General features: G+C 53.4%; 6 protein-coding genes across 6 annotated transcripts; 4 read left to right on the top strand and 2 right to left on the bottom strand.

Moving 5' to 3' along the window:
* Positions 1–75: 75 nt before the first annotated feature.
* On the top strand, positions 76–2,429 carry QC762_300971 (uncharacterized protein; the record flags this gene model as incomplete). Its single annotated transcript, XM_062888406.1, has 3 exons — positions 76–348; positions 424–1,163; positions 1,230–2,429. 3 exons carry the CDS (start codon positions 76–78, stop codon positions 1,369–1,371), a joined length of 1,155 nt encoding a protein of 384 aa, XP_062745232.1. The 3' UTR covers positions 1,372–2,429.
* QC762_309710 (uncharacterized protein) lies at positions 1,519–3,291 on the bottom strand (the record flags this gene model as incomplete). The annotated part of the gene is made up of 1 exon (XM_062889268.1): positions 1,519–3,291. The coding sequence occupies one exon, from the start codon at positions 3,289–3,291 to the stop codon at positions 1,519–1,521; it is 1,773 nt and encodes a 590-aa protein (XP_062745231.1).
* Positions 3,292–4,116: 825 nt separating this feature from the next.
* Positions 4,117–6,606, top strand: QC762_309700 (uncharacterized protein; the record flags this gene model as incomplete). The annotated part of the gene is made up of 1 exon (XM_062889267.1): positions 4,117–6,606. One exon carries the CDS (start codon positions 4,117–4,119, stop codon positions 6,604–6,606), a length of 2,490 nt encoding a protein of 829 aa, XP_062745230.1.
* A 2,094-nt stretch (positions 6,607–8,700) lies between these two features.
* Positions 8,701–11,760, top strand: QC762_309690 (uncharacterized protein). Its single transcript, XM_062889266.1, has 2 exons — positions 8,701–10,386; positions 10,440–11,760. The coding sequence occupies exons 1-2, from the start codon at positions 9,447–9,449 to the stop codon at positions 11,273–11,275; spliced, it is 1,776 nt and encodes a 591-aa protein (XP_062745229.1). The 5' UTR covers positions 8,701–9,446; the 3' UTR covers positions 11,276–11,760.
* A 193-nt stretch (positions 11,761–11,953) lies between these two features.
* On the top strand, positions 11,954–14,541 carry SDA1 (Severe Depolymerization of Actin). The gene is made up of 3 exons (XM_062889265.1): positions 11,954–12,130; positions 12,196–12,954; positions 13,014–14,541. Exons 1-3 carry the CDS (start codon positions 12,048–12,050, stop codon positions 14,425–14,427), a joined length of 2,256 nt encoding a protein of 751 aa, XP_062745228.1. The 5' UTR covers positions 11,954–12,047; the 3' UTR covers positions 14,428–14,541.
* A 2,109-nt stretch (positions 14,542–16,650) lies between these two features.
* On the bottom strand, positions 16,651–19,282 carry QC762_309670 (uncharacterized protein; the record flags this gene model as incomplete). Its single annotated transcript, XM_062889264.1, has 3 exons — positions 16,651–18,558; positions 18,621–18,816; positions 18,870–19,282. 3 exons carry the CDS (start codon positions 19,280–19,282, stop codon positions 16,651–16,653), a joined length of 2,517 nt encoding a protein of 838 aa, XP_062745227.1.
* Between the last annotated feature and the right edge of the window lie 281 nt (positions 19,283–19,563).

The raw sequence follows: 19,563 nt of genomic DNA, 5'->3' as shown, positions 1-19,563 counted from the left end.
CAAGGTCTATGAGTTCGTGTTGGTTTGATAGGCACATCCCAACATTGAGCTGCGTACCCTGCCTCACGCGCAAAGATGTTAGGCCAACTCCTGGTTGCTGCCCTGGCGGCAGGCAATGCCCTTGCCGCGCCGACAGCAGTTGAGAAACGCCAGACCTCCAACAAATGCACCAACCCCCGGATCCGAAAAGCATGGCACAAGCTCACCGACACAGAGAAGCAAACCTACCTCGACGCTGAGCTCTGCCTCATGAACCACCCCGCCACTCTCGGCCTGCGCGGCGCAAAGACCAAATACGACGAGTTGACCTCTGTGCACATTCTCGAGTCTGAAATCTCCCATTTTGTTGTATGTTCCCTTCTTCGCCCCCCCCACCCCAACCCCCCTTTTAACCCCTTTTTGCCCCATCTGACCCCTCCCTAGGGCGCCTTCCTCCCCTTCCACCGCCTCTACATCCACGCCCACGACGTCACCCTCCGCTCCCTATGCAACTACACCGGCCCCCACCCCTACTGGGATGAAACCCACGACTACACCTCCTTCACAACCTCGGACATGTTCTCCACCACCTCCCCCTCCTTCGGCGGCAACGGCGTCGGCGCCACCCAGTGCATCGAGACGGGGCCCTTTGCGAACTACCGCTCCGTTTTGGGTCCTGGGTTCAGGATCTCGCCTGATAATCCAAAGTGTATCACCCGTAACATCAACAACTTTGCCGCCAGCGGTGCCTCACCGGAGATTGTAGCCGGGTGTTTGGGACAGGAGGACTGGTTGTCTTTCTGGGCTTGCGCCGAGGGTAGACCTCACGGGGCGGGACATGGCGGGGTGGGGGCCGAGATGGGCAATCCGATCAGTAGCCCTAGCGATCCGACCTTTTGGATGCATCATGCTTGGTTGGATCGGTTGTGGGCGCAGTGGCAGGATTTGAGGCCGGAGGTTAGGCTGGGGGAGATGGGGGGGAATAATAGGATGAGGAATGGGTTTGGGGCCGGGCCGCCTAATGGTGGGTTCCCTGGGGGAGGTGAGGGCGGTGGTGGTGGTGGGTTTCCTGGGTTCCCGCCTGGGAATGGGACTTTCCCTGGGTTTCCCGGGGGTGGTGGTGGGTTTGGAGGGGGCCCGGGGTTTGGGAACCCGGAGGATCTGACCAGGCCGGAGGATGTACCGTGAGTATTTTCTGATCTGTTTGTGGTTGAGGGGAGACAAAGCTGACTGAGATTGTGTGAAAATAGGGAGGCGATTGTGGAGGGTGATAATGGGGGGAATGTGACGACGCTGGGACACGTGCTGCATATGCATGGGCTTATTCCGGATGCTACGATTGCTGATGTGATGGATACCAGGGGGGAGCTGTTGTGCTTTGAGTATGATTGATAAAGCTGGCTGTAGTTTCCATAGCACTCCTCGAGACATCCCGTTCGATATGGTGAGAGTCTACAACATTACGCTCTGCCAACAGGATAAGAGTATTTGATTTATTTATATACACAAGATACAGATTGAAGATCTAACAGGCGTCCGTCATGATGGGATGGATTGGAATCCTGGCCTCGACCTCGGCAGGCTCGTGTTTGCAATCCGAGGAAAAGATACATCAGTAGACCGATGCCTTCGATTTGTCCGCCCCTGACCATATGGAACGAGCTCCCTACCCTTGGCCCCCGGGTCTCCCTTCGACCTATTCTCGACAACCTCCAACTGTAAGGATCGACCTATTTTTGTCCTCCCAAAGAAATCTAGTGCTTTACTAGGTAGACTGGCGGTAACGGTGAATTGCCTTCTGTCAATCACCACCTGAGTTTGATTTGATGCTTCAAGTACTTGAGGGTGGTCCAAACCCAAGTCTTCCCAGTGCAGCATATCCCCAGGGGCTCGACGACGAAATATGTATGCTGTAGCAGCAGTATGCTTCGCAGTCTCCAGAATGTAGATCCGTACCTGGTCCTCCCCCTCCCGCCGATACAGCACAGTGAAGCGAGTGCGCTTTCCTCCAACATCACCCTCAAGAAGAAAGGCACCGACAAGATATGTTGGAAGATGAAACTGAATCATGTCCTGATCGTCCCAATAACCAGACGGGATGGTGTGTTTCATGCTCCACTCAGGAATCGAGACCTCAGTGCAGCGTTTGCGAAATGCCAATAGTGTATCATTATCGAGTGGTCGCGTATCGGTCACGAAATGGCAGGTGGCTATATCCGTTTTCAAAAGAGACTTGTTTTCTGTCCCGCTGATCATCTTGAGCGGCCGTGATTTTCGAAGGAAGAGAGATTCTCCGATCTTTCTCAGCTGGATCCCCAAATACGCCCCAGAGCCACGAGACAGGAATCCAACCATGAAAACGTATTCTCTCTTGAGACTTTCGTCTGCGCCCGCTGGTTGATCGTTCTTCAGGGGCATTCGATGAAAAAATATGTCTTGCAGTTGTATGCCTCTGTTGGTGAGGACGAACTGGGGATTGTGGGATGTCGATGGTCTCCAGACACAGACATGCTCGCACAGCGCGAATGCTTGTGGCGATGCGGCGAGCACACCACAGTGTCCCTCTTGGACCTCCTCCCGCGTCGGCTGCCACGCGAAGATTGTGATGTCGTTACTGCGCTTGATGAGCTCCTCCTGCAGCCGACGAAAAGCCATTTTCCCTTCACCATATATGAGCGGCATGTTTACCTCGAGGATTCCAAAAAGGCAATACGCCTCGTCTTCGACACGTGTCGTTGTTCGTGACGAAGCCCAGGATAGTCTTTGGGCTACCGAATACTCGGAACTTCGATGATTCCCCAACAGGAGGTCCTCCGGGATTTTTGTAGCTGCCGAGAGTACGTCGCTGTCTCGAGGCTTCTGGCCACAAAGTTTCCATTTGCTATCATAAAATTCAACCCTTTTCGGTGCAATCAACTCTTGAAGGGTCCATCCCCGGGTGATCCATCTGGAGAACCGGACACCAGTCCCAAAGTCGACTCCCGACTCCATGTCGGCGAGATGTACGACGCAGACCACTGCCCTTTGGTACCACTGGAACATGGAGTTGATGCTCTCGGTCAGCTCGGCACTGCTGGTCTTGTCAATACAACAAGTGTCGACCCAGACATAGTCTATGGCCTTGGAGCGGGCCAGTCGACATGTCTGTGTGATTTTGGCGTAGCCAGACTTGCCCAGGTGCAGGTGGGGTTGTTGCATGTCTCGAAAGGTGACTTCATCTTCTCCCCAGGTGTGTGATAGAACCAAATAGGGAGGAAGGGGCTTCTCGAAGAACTCTTCAAAGCGCAAAGTGTTGGCGTTTATTAACCGCATGATGAGGAAGTCTGGGAAATGCAATGGTAGCAGTCGTCAAAACAAAGCAAAACTCCGGGTGCTCGAGTCCCCTAAGGTCAGGTCGATTTCTTTTAATCCAACAGGTGGTCAACCCCGCATGAATGTGGCTGCGGCTGTGTGCCTTGTTGTCATCGAAGGCGCATCAATAGGCACACCATCGGCGGTAATGGAAGTTGCGGTTGGGCATGGCGAGCCTCTGTCAATACCATGCTTTGCAAGAATGCTCTCAATGCTCATGTCGTGGGCGTGCGACGACGCAATGGTTTTCTGAGAAAAAAAAAAGGCCTCTTCTTGTCTTCCTGCACATGTCAGCAGGATACTTGAGATGGAACGCGGGAAAGTTCACCGATCGCGACTTGACGGGATAGAAATGGTGCACCTCCACGCAGCAGGAAGGGAGCCTAGAGCGTAACACCTGAGGTGATGCAGGTGTGGAATCTGCAGCTCTGCTAGTTGTTGCGGCACGGTTCCCCATCTAGGTGCCGTGCTTCTCTGTCTGGTTTTCGGTCTAGGTATTGGCACGCGGAGTTTTCGCCATCCTGTTCAAACCATTTTGATGGGTTGAATACTGCCTACCTGCGTCATTTTCAGGTTCACTCTGTGCTGTTTTGTTTCGACACTATCTTTCTTGTGCTGAGGGGTCATTCATTGGTGTGTACTTTAGGTAGCACCAGTAGCTTGTTCATCAGATACAATAATGAGTTTCCTACAGCTATCTCTCATAAGCGGGAGCCATTGGGCATCAATTCCGTCGGTCCACTATTCTATTCGACATCAACATAGAATATAGGGCTCCTTAGACTTATGATGGTTGGTTTGTCAACATCCGCCATGTCTCATGACCGAGATATATCGCTTGACAACGACACCGAAGCACCTGAACTGCCATGCACAATATGTGAGGGGCAACACCCTCCCAACCCACGCTTATGCGGCAACTGTCAGTCTTGGAATGATCTCCCCCACCTTCGAATTTGCGACGAGCCAAGCTACCTGAAGTTGGACGCTTATCGTTTCATGAACCGCGGGTCTCAGGGGCCTAGAGGTGTTCACCCACACACATTCGACGACATAGCATACCAGGACCTCAATGCCTTCAAAGGTCGTCGAGGCTGTATGATATGTCAGCTCGTCAGCGACTCAGTTCAACATTTCGGCCAGCAGCATATTTCTAATGGCTCAAAATCTGCCCTCAAGTTTGGTCTGTGGAGGCCATTCCTGATGAGGCATGTTGCCTCAACAGCCTACACAGATTCGTCAACTCTCACAGCAGCACCATCGCCGAACCCCTCGCTTACAGGCCGAATCTGTATTCTACCCGGCGTCATCCTTACTCAAAGCAACGGGACCTCTTCATTCACACCCCTCGTCCTCAAGCTGGTGCTTTATTACCGCCACGACAGCTACGATCTCCAGCATGTCGAAAAATGGATGCCAAATCCCATCTCACTCCCCAACTTGACCGCATGGTTAGACGACTGCCGACATAACCACGGAGACGAATGTAACGACCTCCTCATGCCAATGGTGGCACCGCCAGGTCTCCGATTGATAGACACCCAACTCAACAGGATCGTGGACTGGACAACACCCAACGCAGACTATGTCGCGCTTAGCTACTGCTGGGCGGCAGCCACTCCAGAAACAACCTCTCCAACCCCAGCAGATGACCTCCAACTTCAGCTCGACAACATTGACCAACTTTCTCGTGATCACGGTCTCGATATCAGCCGTCTTCCCCCAGTCCTGGCAGATGCAATCCAACTCTGCCGCGACCTCGGCAAACGCTACCTCTGGGTCGACAGACTCTGCATCATCCAGGACGACGCAAAAAGCAAACACTCCCAAATCACCGCCATGGATCGCATCTACCACATGGCAGATTTCACCATTGTTGCCTTGAGTTCCAAACCCGGACTCCCGGGCGTTTCCTCCCGCCCCAAAGACACTTCCCCCGAAGCCCTTTACGGCCTATGGGACGGCCCGTTTGAAAGCTCCATCGGTCTTGCCTATGGCCCTGCAGCAGACAGAGCTATCAGAGGCTCAAGATGGGATGCAAGGGGGTGGACATTTCAGGAACGAAAGCTGTCAAGAAGGTTGGTGTTTGTTGATGATCAGCGCGCGTATTTTAGTTGTTACCAAGGTGCAAGATGGGAGCATGACACCCGGGTGGGGGCCGACACAGTCCATGACTCTTCCACCTCGGGGCTGCAAGTTGAACCAAGTTTTGTTGCCTACGCCTGCTGCGCGATTCCTTACTCCATGAGGGAACTGTCCTTCCGAAGTGATATCCTCAACGCGTTTGCCGGGGTGGGGAATGTGCTCTCGTCACGAATGGAAACGGAGATGTTGTTTGGGATTCCGGAGCGGTATCTCCTCCAGGGGCTGCTATGGCGGTCAGATGATTTTGCCGTCGGGAGGGATGAAACGTTGGGGATCCCGAGTTGGAGCTGGGCGAGCTGGGACGGGATAGTGGATTACGGGCCTGGGTTTAGGGCTACGTTTGGGTTGAGGGGGGAAGGGGGTGGGAGTGCTGGCACGCCGAATCTGTATGGACCCGGGCTGAGGTATTTTAGGGGGTATTACCCCTCTGACGTGGGGAATTTGGTGACGTTTTGGTATTCTGATAAGAAGCAGGTGAGGAGGGTGGTAGAGGACAAGACTTGGTTCGGGTTAGAATACATGACTGAGGAAGAGTTTTGGGATTATTTGGATGAGGAGTGGATGAGGGGGGATAGACTGGCGGAGACGGGGGAGTGGGAGACGAGGGCGCATTCGTGGAGGGGGTGTTGGCATAATCCTTGGAAGGCGAGACGGTACGAGGGGATAAGTGATGAAGCGAGGGGGAAAGGGGAAAGGACCCCGGGGTCGCTGGTGTTTACCACGACTTGCGCGTCGCTGTGGCTTCACCCGGCGAAACAGACATTGTTCAACACGCCTGCTACGGCTGTCTGCTTTGACATGATGACCTCCGCCCCGAAGCCAGATACGAACATCGACAAGCTTCCCTTCGTTGGGAGGACAATGCTCATGGACAAGCAGTGGGCTGAGCAGATCTTTGATGATCCAAGCAGGACGTACCGCGTCGTGGTTATCGGGGCTGGGGTGGCGTGGGATGTTCGGAGTTATGGTCAACCTGGGTGGAAGGATTTCGCGCCAGGAGCTCCATGGGGTCTCTGTGTTTTGATCACGGAAGAGATAGATGGGGTACTCTACCGTCTAGCCAGCGGTGTAATCGACCTCATCGCTTGGACAGATTTGAGACCATCATGGGAGTCAGTGGTGCTTGGATAAGGAGGACAGTTAGATAACCCTAACCCTTGATATGCCCCCTTTTGTGGATTTTCCATCATCGGACCAACTTCGTCACCCGACAGGATATCCTATCCGGAGATCGGCAGATAAAGCCAAACACGAAGTCGATCCCAATGATCTGTGGGATTCCAAAACCTTGATGCAGGCGCCTGTGGCCGTCGATCGAGCATGATCTGCCGAAGCACCACTCACAAACGACGCTGTGGGCACAGCCACACAGCCACAAGTAATGCCCAAATGGGCAAGTGTGGCAAAGTCCCGACTGACAGCACACTGACGCCACAGCTATCCCGCACGCATGCTGAGCCACATGTCAAAGAGAAGGTTGTGGCGCACACACAACTGATGTCACTCTCTTTGAACCTGTTTTCGAGACTGGAGACCGACGGGCAGATGGCAGTGACGGGAGAGGCATGGTCATGCGCCGGGGAGTCCCGATGAATTTTCTGTTGGGATGGGAAAACAAGTCATGCAGGGAAAGACCCTGAAATAGGCAACATGACATCGATACCCGTTCTTTGCAAGGCATGATGCTTCATGACCTGCGAGGGTTTGATAGGGGCTTTTCGCTCTAGTGTAGGCACTCACTGACACTGCTGAAGGTTCGACTTTGCGCAAACGGACTCAAGATCACGGTGCCTTGCCAGGGGACCGGAATAGAACATGCGCTGCCCTGCGGAGACGCTAGCTTCGGGCTTGTTGATGCTGCTGGCGGTCTGGGCTATTTGCTGTTCGGTGGTTCGTGTTTGAAGCATCCAATTTCATGTCTTGCAAAAGGTGACGAGACCGACAAAGGCGAGGTTTAGCATGCAGTTCGAATACACGTATTATGTCGGCGGTGGTGTGACAGTGGTCTCCTTACCATCGCAGACTTTCACAGCCTCAATCGTCAATCTCGGCTACGACCATTCTGGGGATGATGGGGGGTTGAATTGGATGTTTGTGCCGCTGGTGATAATAATGCGGGAGTTCCCGTTGAAATGGGAGGCCGCCGGCAGCCTCGTGTCTCTTGTGGCTTTCATCAGGAGATGGTATGGGACGAGGAATGCTCAAGCCTCATCAAAGGTCCCCGTCTGATTTGGTTGTATGTCGTCGGCAGTGAAAAGTGTGGAGTGTGGGTTTATGATGGAAGAGATCTTGGGGCTGTTGCTATTTTTGTTCGCACAGTCATCAAGCGCGCCAAGAGCTGTGGCTAGTGAAGGCGCTGATCTGCAGAAAAGAAGGGAGAGAAAGGTTCCACAAGGCTGGGGGGTCGGTAGATCGGCGGCTTGGAAGCCCCGACAATCGGTTGAAACAACGTTTTACGCTCCCCGTGTCCGGTGCGGGAATGGGGGGTTGATCTTGTTCACCGAAGACGGGATTTTGTTCCGTTGCAAGCGCCCGGTCGCTCGGTGGGCGCCACGTCCGTTCACCGTTCCGGTCTTGCTCCCGGAGTTGAGACAGGGGCACTGTAGCTGCTTTGTCCTGCTGTTCCGGTGATGCATTCTGCAACTCTGGCTATTTTTGTGGTGGCCAAACACCCAAAGTCTTCATTCAATGTCTGCTGAGGGATGGGATGGAAAAGCCTATCTGCGAGGCGGTGTTTGGCTCGTCTAGCTACTGATAGTCCATCAGCTGGCTTCGCAAGTAAAGAGTCTTCTACATACTGTACGGAGAGAATGGAGCCCAACGGGGCGATGGGGCCGGCGGTTGTTGCATGAAACTCCACATTGGACGTTTTGTTTTACAAACGGGGCCATCGAGGTTCTTGTGCCATATCAACAGCTCGGAATTATCAGGGGTTGGGAGCGCGGAGAGTATCACGTCTAATAAGTCCCAGCCTGTGGAGGATCCTCTGCTAGTTTGGGTGGGATGCACATGTTAGTCATGCTGTCAAAGTTTCAGAATGCTCTCCCCAACACGAATATCAGTACCAAGAGCGAATGGGTAGCAAAGAAGCTAGGAGGCTGTGCAGATGCTTGTTGACCAACAGGATTGCACAATTTCTGAGTTGATATCTGCACTGCCCGGATGGCGACCCGCTGTTTTCTGGTGTTTCGACCCCATTGTGTCCGACATGTCCGTCCATCCGCCGAGAACTGCCTCCCGTCCGCACAACTGAGCAATGAACCGGGAATGAGAATGAGAATGAAGAAGATAGAAACAGAGTCAAGAGGCTCAAACAGCTTCCCCGCACCAAGGTAGTCGTCACAAAGGTGCTGTCAACGTCAACTTGTGCAGCGAGTCGTCAAGGCATCAATTTTGGGGCCTTTTGCACACCGTCAGCAAACTGTCCTTCTTCCCAAACGAGCAGTTGGCTTCGTCACCCTCAGACCGCAGCCGCAGGGGGAGAAGACTAGAAGGAATTTGGCCGAGGTACTCAAAGAGCACAGCAGAAAACGGTGGGAAACAAGGTACCGGCTGTTAGCAGGGCTGCTCCTCCAATTGGGTGAGGGGTGCTCTGGGCATTGGATTACGCGTCCCCCCCCCTCACAGAGCGACACAATCCCTGTCAGCCTGCATTGGTTCGTCCAACCAGACCCACTCCCTGCAACGGGATGCCAAGCGCCCCGACCACTGCCCATACCGCTGGCCTTCCCAGGCACCCATAGACTGAAAATCCCCCCAACTCCCACAACCCGCACCCCTTCCCTCCAACACCTGCTCCGGCTGCCCCTTTGAAAACTACAACAAACCACCTGCCTGCTACAAATCCACGAAACCACGCAACTCTCGACGACAACGAACACGTCGACGCCGAGAACACCTACCTCCCTGACCTACTGATCAGTCACTCCTGACCTGATCACTGCAGTCCTATTTCCCCTGGGGGGCAAGCTATGTCAGGGCCTATGTCAACGAGCCCGGCTGCGACGCAGCCTGGGTTGATTGATACCCTCGATTCTTTTGTCGACTTTTCCGACTACGATACCAACAACCTCTACCAGTCTCCCTCTCTTTCACCTGCCGGCTCGAACAAGGGCGTGTTTGCGCGACCGATCAAGGCCGAGACAACAACGGCAAACACCCTGCTCCAGACCAACCAGACGCTAAGCGGGCCCAGCCACCAGTACGACCTATACAAACAACAAACTGGTATTGTTCCCGGAGCCATCGCAACAACCTTTTCGCTCAACCAGCCCAACGCCCATCTTCAAGGATACAACACCGGATTCGGGAGTTTTGATTATCTCAACATGGGCACCAACGATGAGTTGTTCGATTTTAACACGGCGCCGTCGCAGGGGTCGATGACGTCGCCCGAGTTGGACACCATGGACTTCGACTCGCCCTCATCGGATCCGACCTTCTTCTACGAGTCCACCATCAACCCGAGCAACATCGGTCCACAGGAGCCATCCGGGCTGTCCTCGCCGCCGCCTCAGGTGTTCCAGCCCGGTCGCGTTTGGCCCGGCATGCACCAACAGGCAGCCTTGGCCAAGCAGCAGCAGCAGCAGCAACAGCAACAGCAAAGACAGCGTGCGCAGGCTCAACAGCAACCAAACAAGTCCGCACAGAAGGCCAAGTCACCGCAGGCCAGCGACCCTATTGTCGAGCAGAAGATTACTCAGCTTCTTAACTCTATGCGCGCCAAGACCTCAGAGGAGCCCTCCCAGAACAATACCGTCCTCAACATTCCCCGCCCAAAGAAGGACGAGGACGACATGGATGAGGATGAGAGGCTGCTCGCAAGTGAAGAGGGCAAGAAGCTTAGCAGCAAGGAAAGACGACAGCTCAGAAATAAGGTGTCCGCCCGTGCTTTCAGATCCAGGAGAAAGGGTAAGTGCATCAACGTGTTGTTTATCATGAGCATATCACTAACACCCTCACAGAATACATCACCCAGCTTGAAAGTGAAATTGCCAACAAGGTCACCGAGAACGGCGATCTTCGTGCCCAGAACCGCGCCCTGGTTGATGAGAACAAGCGTCTCACCGACCTCACACGCATGCTTCTTGGCTCTCCCTCCTTCTCTGATTTCCTCAACCAGTTGAGCGCAAATCCTCAGATGCTTCCCCAACCTCAGCCTCAGCAGACCTCCCAACCAGAGCAGCAGCGCCAGTTGCCCAAGGACATCAACCCATATGCCGCCCAACAACAGCTCCACAACCAGCAAATCGGTCTTGCCATGGTTCCTGAGCAGGTTGACTTCTCCTCGCTGGTAAACATGGAGCCCAGCGATGGCTTCTCATACCAGCCCCAGGTCTTTGCTGTCCTCGAGACCCCCGAGCCCATCTTTGATGCCAACCTTCTCTCTGGCAAGACCAGCAACTTTGTTGGTCAACAGTTCGATTCGGTTGATGATGACAAAGACATGCCCGTCATCGAGCAGGCACCGACCCTCGCCGAGGCCAAGAAGCAAGAGCCCGCTCCCATCAATGAAGAGTTTGAGAATAACCCCGATTTCGTCCTCTACCACGACTCTCCTGCTCCTACCGAGTCAGTGACCAGCCCAGTTGAACTTGACGTCGAGGCCCTCTCCCAGTCCGTGTCTGAACTGGACACCTTCAGTGGCATTGAACCCGAGAAGGCACTCAGCCGGTACGAACTGGTGAACACTACCGAGGATGAAGCGGTTGCGGACAGGGCTGTCGCGAGGATACAACGGCTTACATCCAAGTTGGATTGTATCGCATCCAGGTTGGAGATGTTGGGTGTCGGCTTGTAGAAGCGCTTGATTGCTGCCTGAGCTCTTGGGATTACTTTTCTTTGTGCATATCCTTTCTGGGTCTTCCGTATATTCTTTTATTCGTTTTGAGGTTGATGAGAGCTCATCAAGGGCGTTTGGAGCGAGCGGACGGTTACCCTTGGGTTTTCCTTTTGGGACAAGGTTTTGGGCTTTATTGCAAGGACGTCATCCTTACACAGACCAAAACGGCGACATGCGATGTATTTCTTTTTTTCGCTTGGAAGAATGACTGGGTGTATGACGATTGATGATGGGGGAGGTTCCTTGAGAGACCATTTGGGAGCTCTACATGTGAGGAAAGAAAGCAAAGAGCTGGATGAGCGTACTACGGATGAAAACATTCGGTAGAGTTGTTTTTTTTTGTTTTTTTGCGAGATAGCGAGGGATAAGGACCAATGTAACTGAATGCACTATACACTAGGTATATGTGCCTCAACTCCGTTAATTTGCATATCATCTAATTCTTGTTCCGTCTTGTTCTCATGTGACTTGAAGGTACTGTTTATGGAGAGCTTGCACTCACCGGATTTAAAGATGGGGGGTTCTTGAATCATTGGATGAACGCCTGCAGAGTGGCCCCGCATCAGCTTGGGGAAGCCCCACTGAAAAGTAGCCGATAAGCCTTATCGCAGTCCTGGTCTGCCAGCAACAGAGTAAAAAAATCTAGACTGACAGTCAACAACCACCGTCCAACACACCCAATCCAACCGCCCATCAATCGCCAGCACCGCCGCTGTCGCCTTGGGAAAAGATGCCGAAAAGAAAGGTTGCCGCGCTCGAAAAGGTCGAGGCTGACCTGGTCAGTTTGCAGTACAAGATCCGCAGAGATCCCAGGTGTGCCGCATTTCCAACCCTCTTTCGCCAATTGATCGCTAACAAGAAGCTTTCACAATCGACAGATCTTATGCGCAGGAATTCTACGACCAATGGCTCGCCTACGACGCCCAGCGCCAGATTTTCGTCTCCTCTCCCGCCACGGCTTCTAGTGAGGACGTCAAGAAGTTCCACGACTTGGTCGATCTTGTCGCGCACGTCGCGAACCTCTACCCCGAGATTACCGCCCCATTTCCGGATCATCTGAAGGAGTTGCTCAACCAGCACCATGCCGTTCTCGACAAGGAGCTCAGGGAGAAGATTGTGGGCAGCTTGGTGCTGCTGAAGAGGAAGGATGTGATCGACTCGACGAGCCTGCTGACGACGCTATTTCCTATTTTGATCAATACACCAAGCAAGACGCTCCGATCTCTACTGTACACCAAGATTATCAGCGATTTGAGGGAGGCAAACAACAAGACCACGAATCACAAGTTGAACCGGACGATTCAGACGGTGCTACACAATTTGGTCACGTCTGACAGGACTTCGACCAAGGGAATGTGGGCTTGCCGTATCACGAGGGAATTGTGGAGAAGACAGGTCTGGAACGATGCGCGACCGGTCGATGTCATGAAGGAGGCCTGCTTGAGCGACAATGAGAAGGTTGTGGTGGGTGGTGTGAGATTCTTTCTGGGCGGTGACAAGGAGAGAGAGGAGGCGTTGGAAGATGATGCCAGTGATGATGATCTTGATCTTAAGAAGGTCAAGCATCAGGGGACGATCAACAAGAAGACCAAGAAGAGGTCGAAGCAGTATGAGAAGGCGATCGAAAAGATCAAGAAGTACGTGTTGACGAAACAAGAGACCCGAAGCAAGGTAGTGGCTAACACAACAACATTAGGCAAGAAAAGAAGAAGCATGCGCCACATCCCCTCAACTTCTCGGCGCTCCATCTTATCCACGACCCTCAGGGCTTCGCCGAGAAGCTCTTCCAGAAGCACCTCCAGAACACCAAGAACAAGTTCTCTCTCGAGAACAAGCTTCTTGTCCTCCAGCTTGTGACCCGTTTGGTCGGTCTGCACAAGCTGACCATCATCTCGCTCTACTCCTGGTTCGTCAAGTACCTGTCACCCAAACAGGCCAACGTCACCTCTTTCCTGGCTTCCCTGGCCCAGGCAACACACAACCTCGTCCCACCCGATGTCATTGAGCCATTGATTGTGAAGATCGCCAACGAGTTTGTCTCGGAAGCTTCAGCAGTTGAGGTGTGCGCGGCAGGTATCAATTCCATCAGGGAGGTGGCCATGCGCCAGCCGCTGTGCATGAACGAGACCCTCCTCCAGGATCTGGTCATGTACCAAAAGAGCAAGGATAAGGGTGTTGTTATGGCTGCCAAGGGTCTGCAGTCACTCTACAGAGAGGTCTACCCCGAGTTGCTGCAAAAGAAGTTCCGCGGCAAGCAAGCCACCATGGGCTTGAGATCAGGCGAGATCAAGCTGCGCAGGTTCGGCGAGGAAGAAGAGGGCGGTATCGAGGGTCTGGAGTTGTTGGCTCGGTACAAGGAGGAGCAAAAGAAGAAGAAGGCCGCCGAAGAGGCAGAGGAGGATGAGAACGGCGGGAAGAAGGCGAAGAAGGACGACGATGAGGAGGATGACGGGTTCAACTCTGACGAGTGGGAGATTGGTTCTACGGACAGCGAATCCTCTGGCGGGTGGATCGACGTCAGCAGTGACGAGGAAGATGACGGGCCTGCCAAGAAGAAGGCGAGGAAGAGCAAGGGCGGTGATGATGACGATGACGATGAGGCGCCCGACCTTGTGGAAAAAGAAGACCCGGCGGCTGAGGCGGAAAGGATAACGAAGCTTGCCACGACGACCATTTTGACGCCGGCTGATTTGGCCAAGCTGCAGGAACTTCGTCGGGAGGCCAAGCTTGACAAGATGCTGGGCACGACGCAGTCCAAGCGCAAGAAGGAGCTTATCGAGAAGCACATTGAGGACGGGGTTACAGCTGAGGATATCGAGCTTCCGGCTATGTTGGGCAAGAAGTCGACCAAGGAGGAGAGGGTGGCTCTGGCGAGAGATGGCAAGCCAGGCAGGGAGGAACACAAGTCTACTCAGGCCATCAGGAAGAGCAAGAAGGAGGCCGAGGGCAAGAGCACGACCAACAAGGAGAAGGCGAGGAAGAAGAATTTCTTGATGACGATTGGCAAGGCAAGGGCCAAGAACAAGAGGAGTTTGGTCGAGACGAAGAAGGCGTTGACGAATCACATTGCCAAGAGCAAGCAGGGCGGGAGAAGAAGGAACGGTGTTTAATCATTTTGGATGTGTCTACCTAGCTGTGTTTACGAAGGGTGTGTGTGGGTTGGAAAATAAACATCAAGCATGTTATTGCACCTTTTATATCACAAAATTCTTCTCGCATCATGACCGGTCCGAGCCCCCTCCCATTCCTCCTCCACTCTGCTCCATCTGATTCACAAAAAACTTGGACACACCTCCACAGCCCCCGCAGGGAACCATGTCGTACTCCCTGCACGTCTCGCACCTCCCGCACTGCCACGCCTTGAGCCTGTTGCACTCGCCGCACTCTGGGCAGTGCCAAATCTCAAGCATGCTTTCCCAGCTCTTGAGACAAAAAGGAATAAAACTCACCCGAGGTGGACATCGTCTCTGGGCAGTGCTTTCATTCTGCGGCACCCACCAACAGCAATTCGCTTCGCGACCTCTTGCTTTCAGGGTTTGTCCTCGGGTAGTTTCTTGACTTGTTCAAAGTCGCGGAGCCATTGGGTCAGGCTTTTCCCGTCTTCGTCCAAGATTTCCCCATCCATCTCAAACCTATCGATGAATGGGCGGAGTTGTTGGAGGAAAGTCCGGAAGAGGGACTCGGGTGTCATGGAGGTGACGGCGGGGGAGGTGCGGTTGCGGAGGAGGTAGGTGGCGAAGCAGGCGTTGGGGTGGATTTTATTGCTGTTGTTGTCGTCGACATTGCTGAATACCCCGGGCGATGATGGTATCGAGGGGCTTTCCGGGGGAAAAGGGGGTTATTGCAGGTTGGGAGTTGCTGTTGGGGTTGGGAGGGGTGGCAGTTGCACTGTGGGTTGCAAGGGGTGGCCGAGTTTGGCGCAGAGGCAGGTGGTGGTTGGGCTGCAGTGGGTGGAGAGGAGGCATAGGCGGGTGAGGTTTGCGGTGTCGATGGGGGTGGTGAGTGGGATCTGGGGATGGGGAGGTTAGTCTTGGGATGGTGGGTGGGTGGAAAGAGGGGAGAGGGGGGTTAGCTACCTCGGTAACGACATATTGCTGTTGGGAGGATGACCTGTGGTTGGGAGGTGGCTCTGGGCCGAAGACGGGAGGTGGGGAGAATGAGGTAGCTGAGTACGTAGCTGGGAAGCGAGAAAGATAATTGCTGTTTCCTGTGGGGTGGCAGTGTAAGGTCGAAGATGGTGTGTTTGAATCGTCGAGGGCGAACCAGGACTTTGTAGACGACGGTACACGCTACTTTGGCATTCCCCACTTCACCTCCGTCATGGACACGAAAGGGCTGCGTCTATGATGAACTTGGGAAGAAGTTAGGTAGCTGAATCGCAGGAGAAAGGCTGTGGAGTCTACTTACCTGGGGGGAGGGGGGGGGAGGATCACAGGCCAAAGGATATGGTGGCTCGTCGTGTGGTCATTTGGTCCCATGATGCAGCAACTAGAGAGTAAAATACTTGCGTGAGCACTGAGTGCGCGCTGAAAATGACCGGCGTCGTCGCCAATTCTGTTGGTGTTGAGGTTGTGTGAGGAGAAACATGCCTAGTTTACAGACAACCATGACTGTACCTATCGTCGACTTTGTTGGTGTTCTATCATGATCACACTGAAATGTTGATATCTATTAATATTCATTAATATTTATTAATATTTGTTGATATTTTTTCACATTCTTCAATTACTCCTGTAACTTAAGCAGTCCCAACACGGCTTGCCCCACTCATTCTTAACCTCATGAACCTTCAAAGCCCTTCTCGCATCCTTCTTCAAGTCTACTCAAAACCCTGTCAAGATCTTCTACCCCCCAAGCGCCCGAGGCCAGATCCTATCAACAACCCCCCATCGTGTCCTCAAACAACCTACCAGTCCCCCTCTGCGACGTCACAGTCAGCAGATCATGAAAAGAATGAAGCTACAATTGATATTCCGAATAGGCTACCGACTACTGGCCCAAGACCCAGCTAACATACAGGGTGATGGCGGACTGCTCTACTCCTCATGACTTTTTCGGGATTCGGAAACAGGGGTCATGGGGCCTCCCTCATTAGAATAAAGAGGCCATAGGAATCGCCAATGTCCTAAAACTGCCTATGTACATGCCGTAGGTCTAAATATGTTGAAGCGGCTAAGTTTAGAGGTCTATATACAGCTACTTTCCTCTTTGGTGATATCTTGATACAGGTCCCAACTTGCACTGGAGCCTTTTGGATCGAGTCTGGATCGACTCTACATCCGGCCTCTGAAACCCTCTACCCGTCTCATCCTTATAACACAGCCATACTGTAGTTACACCCTCCACTCCCTCCTTACCCCAGGCCTTCCAACAACACCCCAATCCCTCCTCCCAGTCAACAGAACCCTGCAAGCCTCCGCCCTGGCATACAGGCTTATGTCCCCCTTGCCAGCACCCTTCCCTCTATCTCCCCTCCCAGCCCCCTTGCAAACTTCATCCACCACCTCCAACACCCCCCTCCCATCCACATCTCGGGCGTGAACATTGGCTCCATGTTCCAACAGTGTTGTTAGTGCTACCTTCCTGCCCAGCCTAGCCGCCACCAACAAGGCTGTCTCGCCCCTTCTGTTCCTAGCCTCGATCTTGCACCCCTTTGCTCGAATGATAGTTTCAAGAATGGCGAGTAATGTCTTTGATTTGTCGTCCTGGTCGTCTGGAATATGGGTGATGAAAGCCATAAGAGGTGTGTTGCCTGACTTGTCATAGGCGTTGACATCGACGTGCGAGTGGTGGAGAAGGCCAGTGAGATGGCGAAGTCGAGTCGTGAGGGTAGATTCGTTCGAGACGGTCGAAGCAGAAGCGGTGGAGGAAGGCGACGGTGATGGAAAAGAAGTGATTGATTCTTTGGAAGAGTCTAGTTTTCGTTTGAGACTGGGTCGCTGGTGGATGGAAGGGGCGCCGACAGAAGAAGAGACATGGCGGTTCATGGACTGCTGGTTGAGAATAGCCTCTGCAAGACAGTGTAATCCGTTACGGCCTTCAGCGTCCTCCACCTGTGGGTTGTTGTAGGATGACTGGATGACTTCGACAAGACGAGCATGATAGGCTAAGAACGAGTCGTTGTCGCTGGGAGAGGCAGAATGACCGCGTGAAGGACCAGCGGAACTGGAAAGGTATTCAACTTGAGGTGAAAGGTTATTTCCTCTTCTTGGGGGAATATATGGGCCTTGGTCGCCCGTGATGCCGCTGCCAAGAGGATTGAAGCCGAAGGCATCACGGCGGGCTGCCCGAAGAGAGTCGAACGGAGAGAAGAGGTTGGCAAGGGCTTCTGGGTCCCGGACGAGGGAATGGGCGCGGTGAAAGAAGGTGCGTCCATACACATCGGTCTCGTGAACAAGGTCTGGAACTGAGTCTCTGATGTGTGAAAGAAGTTGTTTCAGTAGTGTCGACGGGTCTGTAAGGTTGAGGAACCACTCCAGGTTGAGCGTATGGAGAAACGTTTGGCCAGCAGTGTTCGCAATCTTCAGGGTTTCGACATCGCAGTTGAGCACCATTCTGAAGAGGGTGTCTTGGTACCCTTCTAGCGTGGCGAAGAGGTGTAGAGGCGTGTTCCCGAAGCTGTCAAGGAGGCTGAGACTACCTGGAGAAGGATGATTAAGAACATGGCGTGCACGCACACTCAATTCACCCGTCGGCATCAACCAAGAGTTCTGGTCCAGCGAGGTATCACCGGCGATGGAGCACCAACAGTCACCGACTCCATGTTGCTGCCCTGGAAAGTCGGCACAGTTTCGTCTGTGCGCGCTCAAAAAGTCTCCTGGTACTGCGAAGGCCGGCTCGGGGAAGGCTTCGAATGGCTCGTTACTGATCCCCAACTCAGAAAGTTCGTCGTGCCCAGACCTGTCACTGAGAGCCGCAGAAGGTCGGCGGCCAGTAGATAATTCGTCTTGTGAACTTCCAGCAATAGTAAAGTCTCTAATCAACGATGTGATTTGGTGGGCGAAGTCCGTGGAACAGTCTGATAGCCTCCTCTTGAGGTCTTGGACCATGGCTGAACCTTTGTCACTAGAGCCCGCAAAGTCGGTGACGTCTGTCGTCTGAGCGCTCAGGGGTATCGACCATCGAATGGGACTAAGGAGTGCGTCGGGCGAACCAGCAAAGTCAAAGGAAGGGCCTTCCTCTACCCTACGGCTTGAGCCGGATACTGACGAAATTTCAGTCCTTGCCAGATTGTGTTCCTTCTGCAAATGAAAAATATTGTTAGCAGGATTCCCAGCTTTTGGTCCACGGTACCACCACTAACCTCGCCATACAAGGCGTCTATGGTTGCTCCATGAAGGCTTGATTCGTAGGCTGGAACTGCCGTCTTCTTTCTTCGGCGAGTGACAGAGGCAGCAAGATTACTGATGCGTTGGTTCATTTCAATCCGTGACTCGGGTCGAAGATACCGGGGGTCGTTGTCCAGCATTTTGTGAATCGTCTTTTGAGCTGAATTCTTCCTACAAAAACTGTCAGCGCCGTGTAGAGCCCTGCAAACTCCCGATCCCCGCACCTCGGTTTGAAGACGTCATCTTCAAGCACCCGGATAATCCTCTCGATGGAAAGTGTCGTATAGAGGTATAGCCTAGCCAACTTTCGTGATCGTGAAACTGTCCATTGCGGTGGTCGTCCGATCCGAGAGCCTTCTCTGGACGGCGCAGTTGTAACAGAGCCTGGTGATGGTGAGGAGGCCATACTGTCGAACACGCAAGGCTTGGGAAAGCTGCTTGAGCATGGTCGACGGCGGTTGATGGGGAACGGAACCTGATATTCATCGATCTCGACGTGCTCGAACGTATCTAGTCCATAGAGACCATACATGACGAGGCCGGGCTGTCCTTGGCCTGATCCAAGATGAGCCATCATGTCTGCAGGCATAATCGTCGATATCGAGATAGATAAAGGTGATATTCCGGCCTGGGCCATTGTTTAATGCGGACAATTCCGAGTGTTTATTTGATCAAGGGCAGTGAAAGGAGCAGTAGAGTCCCCTGGTCTGTTCGTGGGGTCAATGTGGGGAGTTGGTCGCAGACGGAGTTGAACATGGTCCGTAAAAGGGTGGTGATGGGGCAGCTGGGGGGGAGGAAGACAGATGTGGTTCAGCCAGGGGGAGCCAGATGGGCCCAAAGGGGCCTGATGCAGAGGTACCTGTTCCTGTGGGATGAGATCGGTGCGAGGCACGGGTATCCCGCTAAGTATAAAAAGTC

This window comes from Podospora pseudocomata, chromosome 3 (assembly GCF_035222375.1).
Source record: "Podospora pseudocomata strain CBS 415.72m chromosome 3, whole genome shotgun sequence".
NCBI classification, from domain to species: domain Eukaryota; kingdom Fungi; phylum Ascomycota; class Sordariomycetes; order Sordariales; family Podosporaceae; genus Podospora; species Podospora pseudocomata.
Note: the sequence above shows the minus strand (reverse complement) of the source record. Positions and strands in the feature narration are given on the sequence as shown.

Excerpts from the sequence above, each read along its gene's own strand:
- QC762_309690 (XM_062889266.1), top strand. The coding sequence starts at position 9,447 with ATGTCAGGGCCTATGTCAACGAGCCCGGCTGCGACGCAGCCTGGGTTG. Across the intron at positions 10,387-10,439 it reads TTTCAGATCCAGGAGAAAGG|AATACATCACCCAGCTTGAA; the intron begins GTAAGTGCATCA and ends ACACCCTCACAG.
- SDA1 (XM_062889265.1), top strand. The coding sequence starts at position 12,048 with ATGCCGAAAAGAAAGGTTGCCGCGCTCGAAAAGGTCGAGGCTGACCTG. Across the intron at positions 12,131-12,195 it reads AAGATCCGCAGAGATCCCAG|ATCTTATGCGCAGGAATTCT; the intron begins GTGTGCCGCATT and ends CACAATCGACAG. Across the intron at positions 12,955-13,013 it reads GCGATCGAAAAGATCAAGAA|GCAAGAAAAGAAGAAGCATG; the intron begins GTACGTGTTGAC and ends CAACAACATTAG.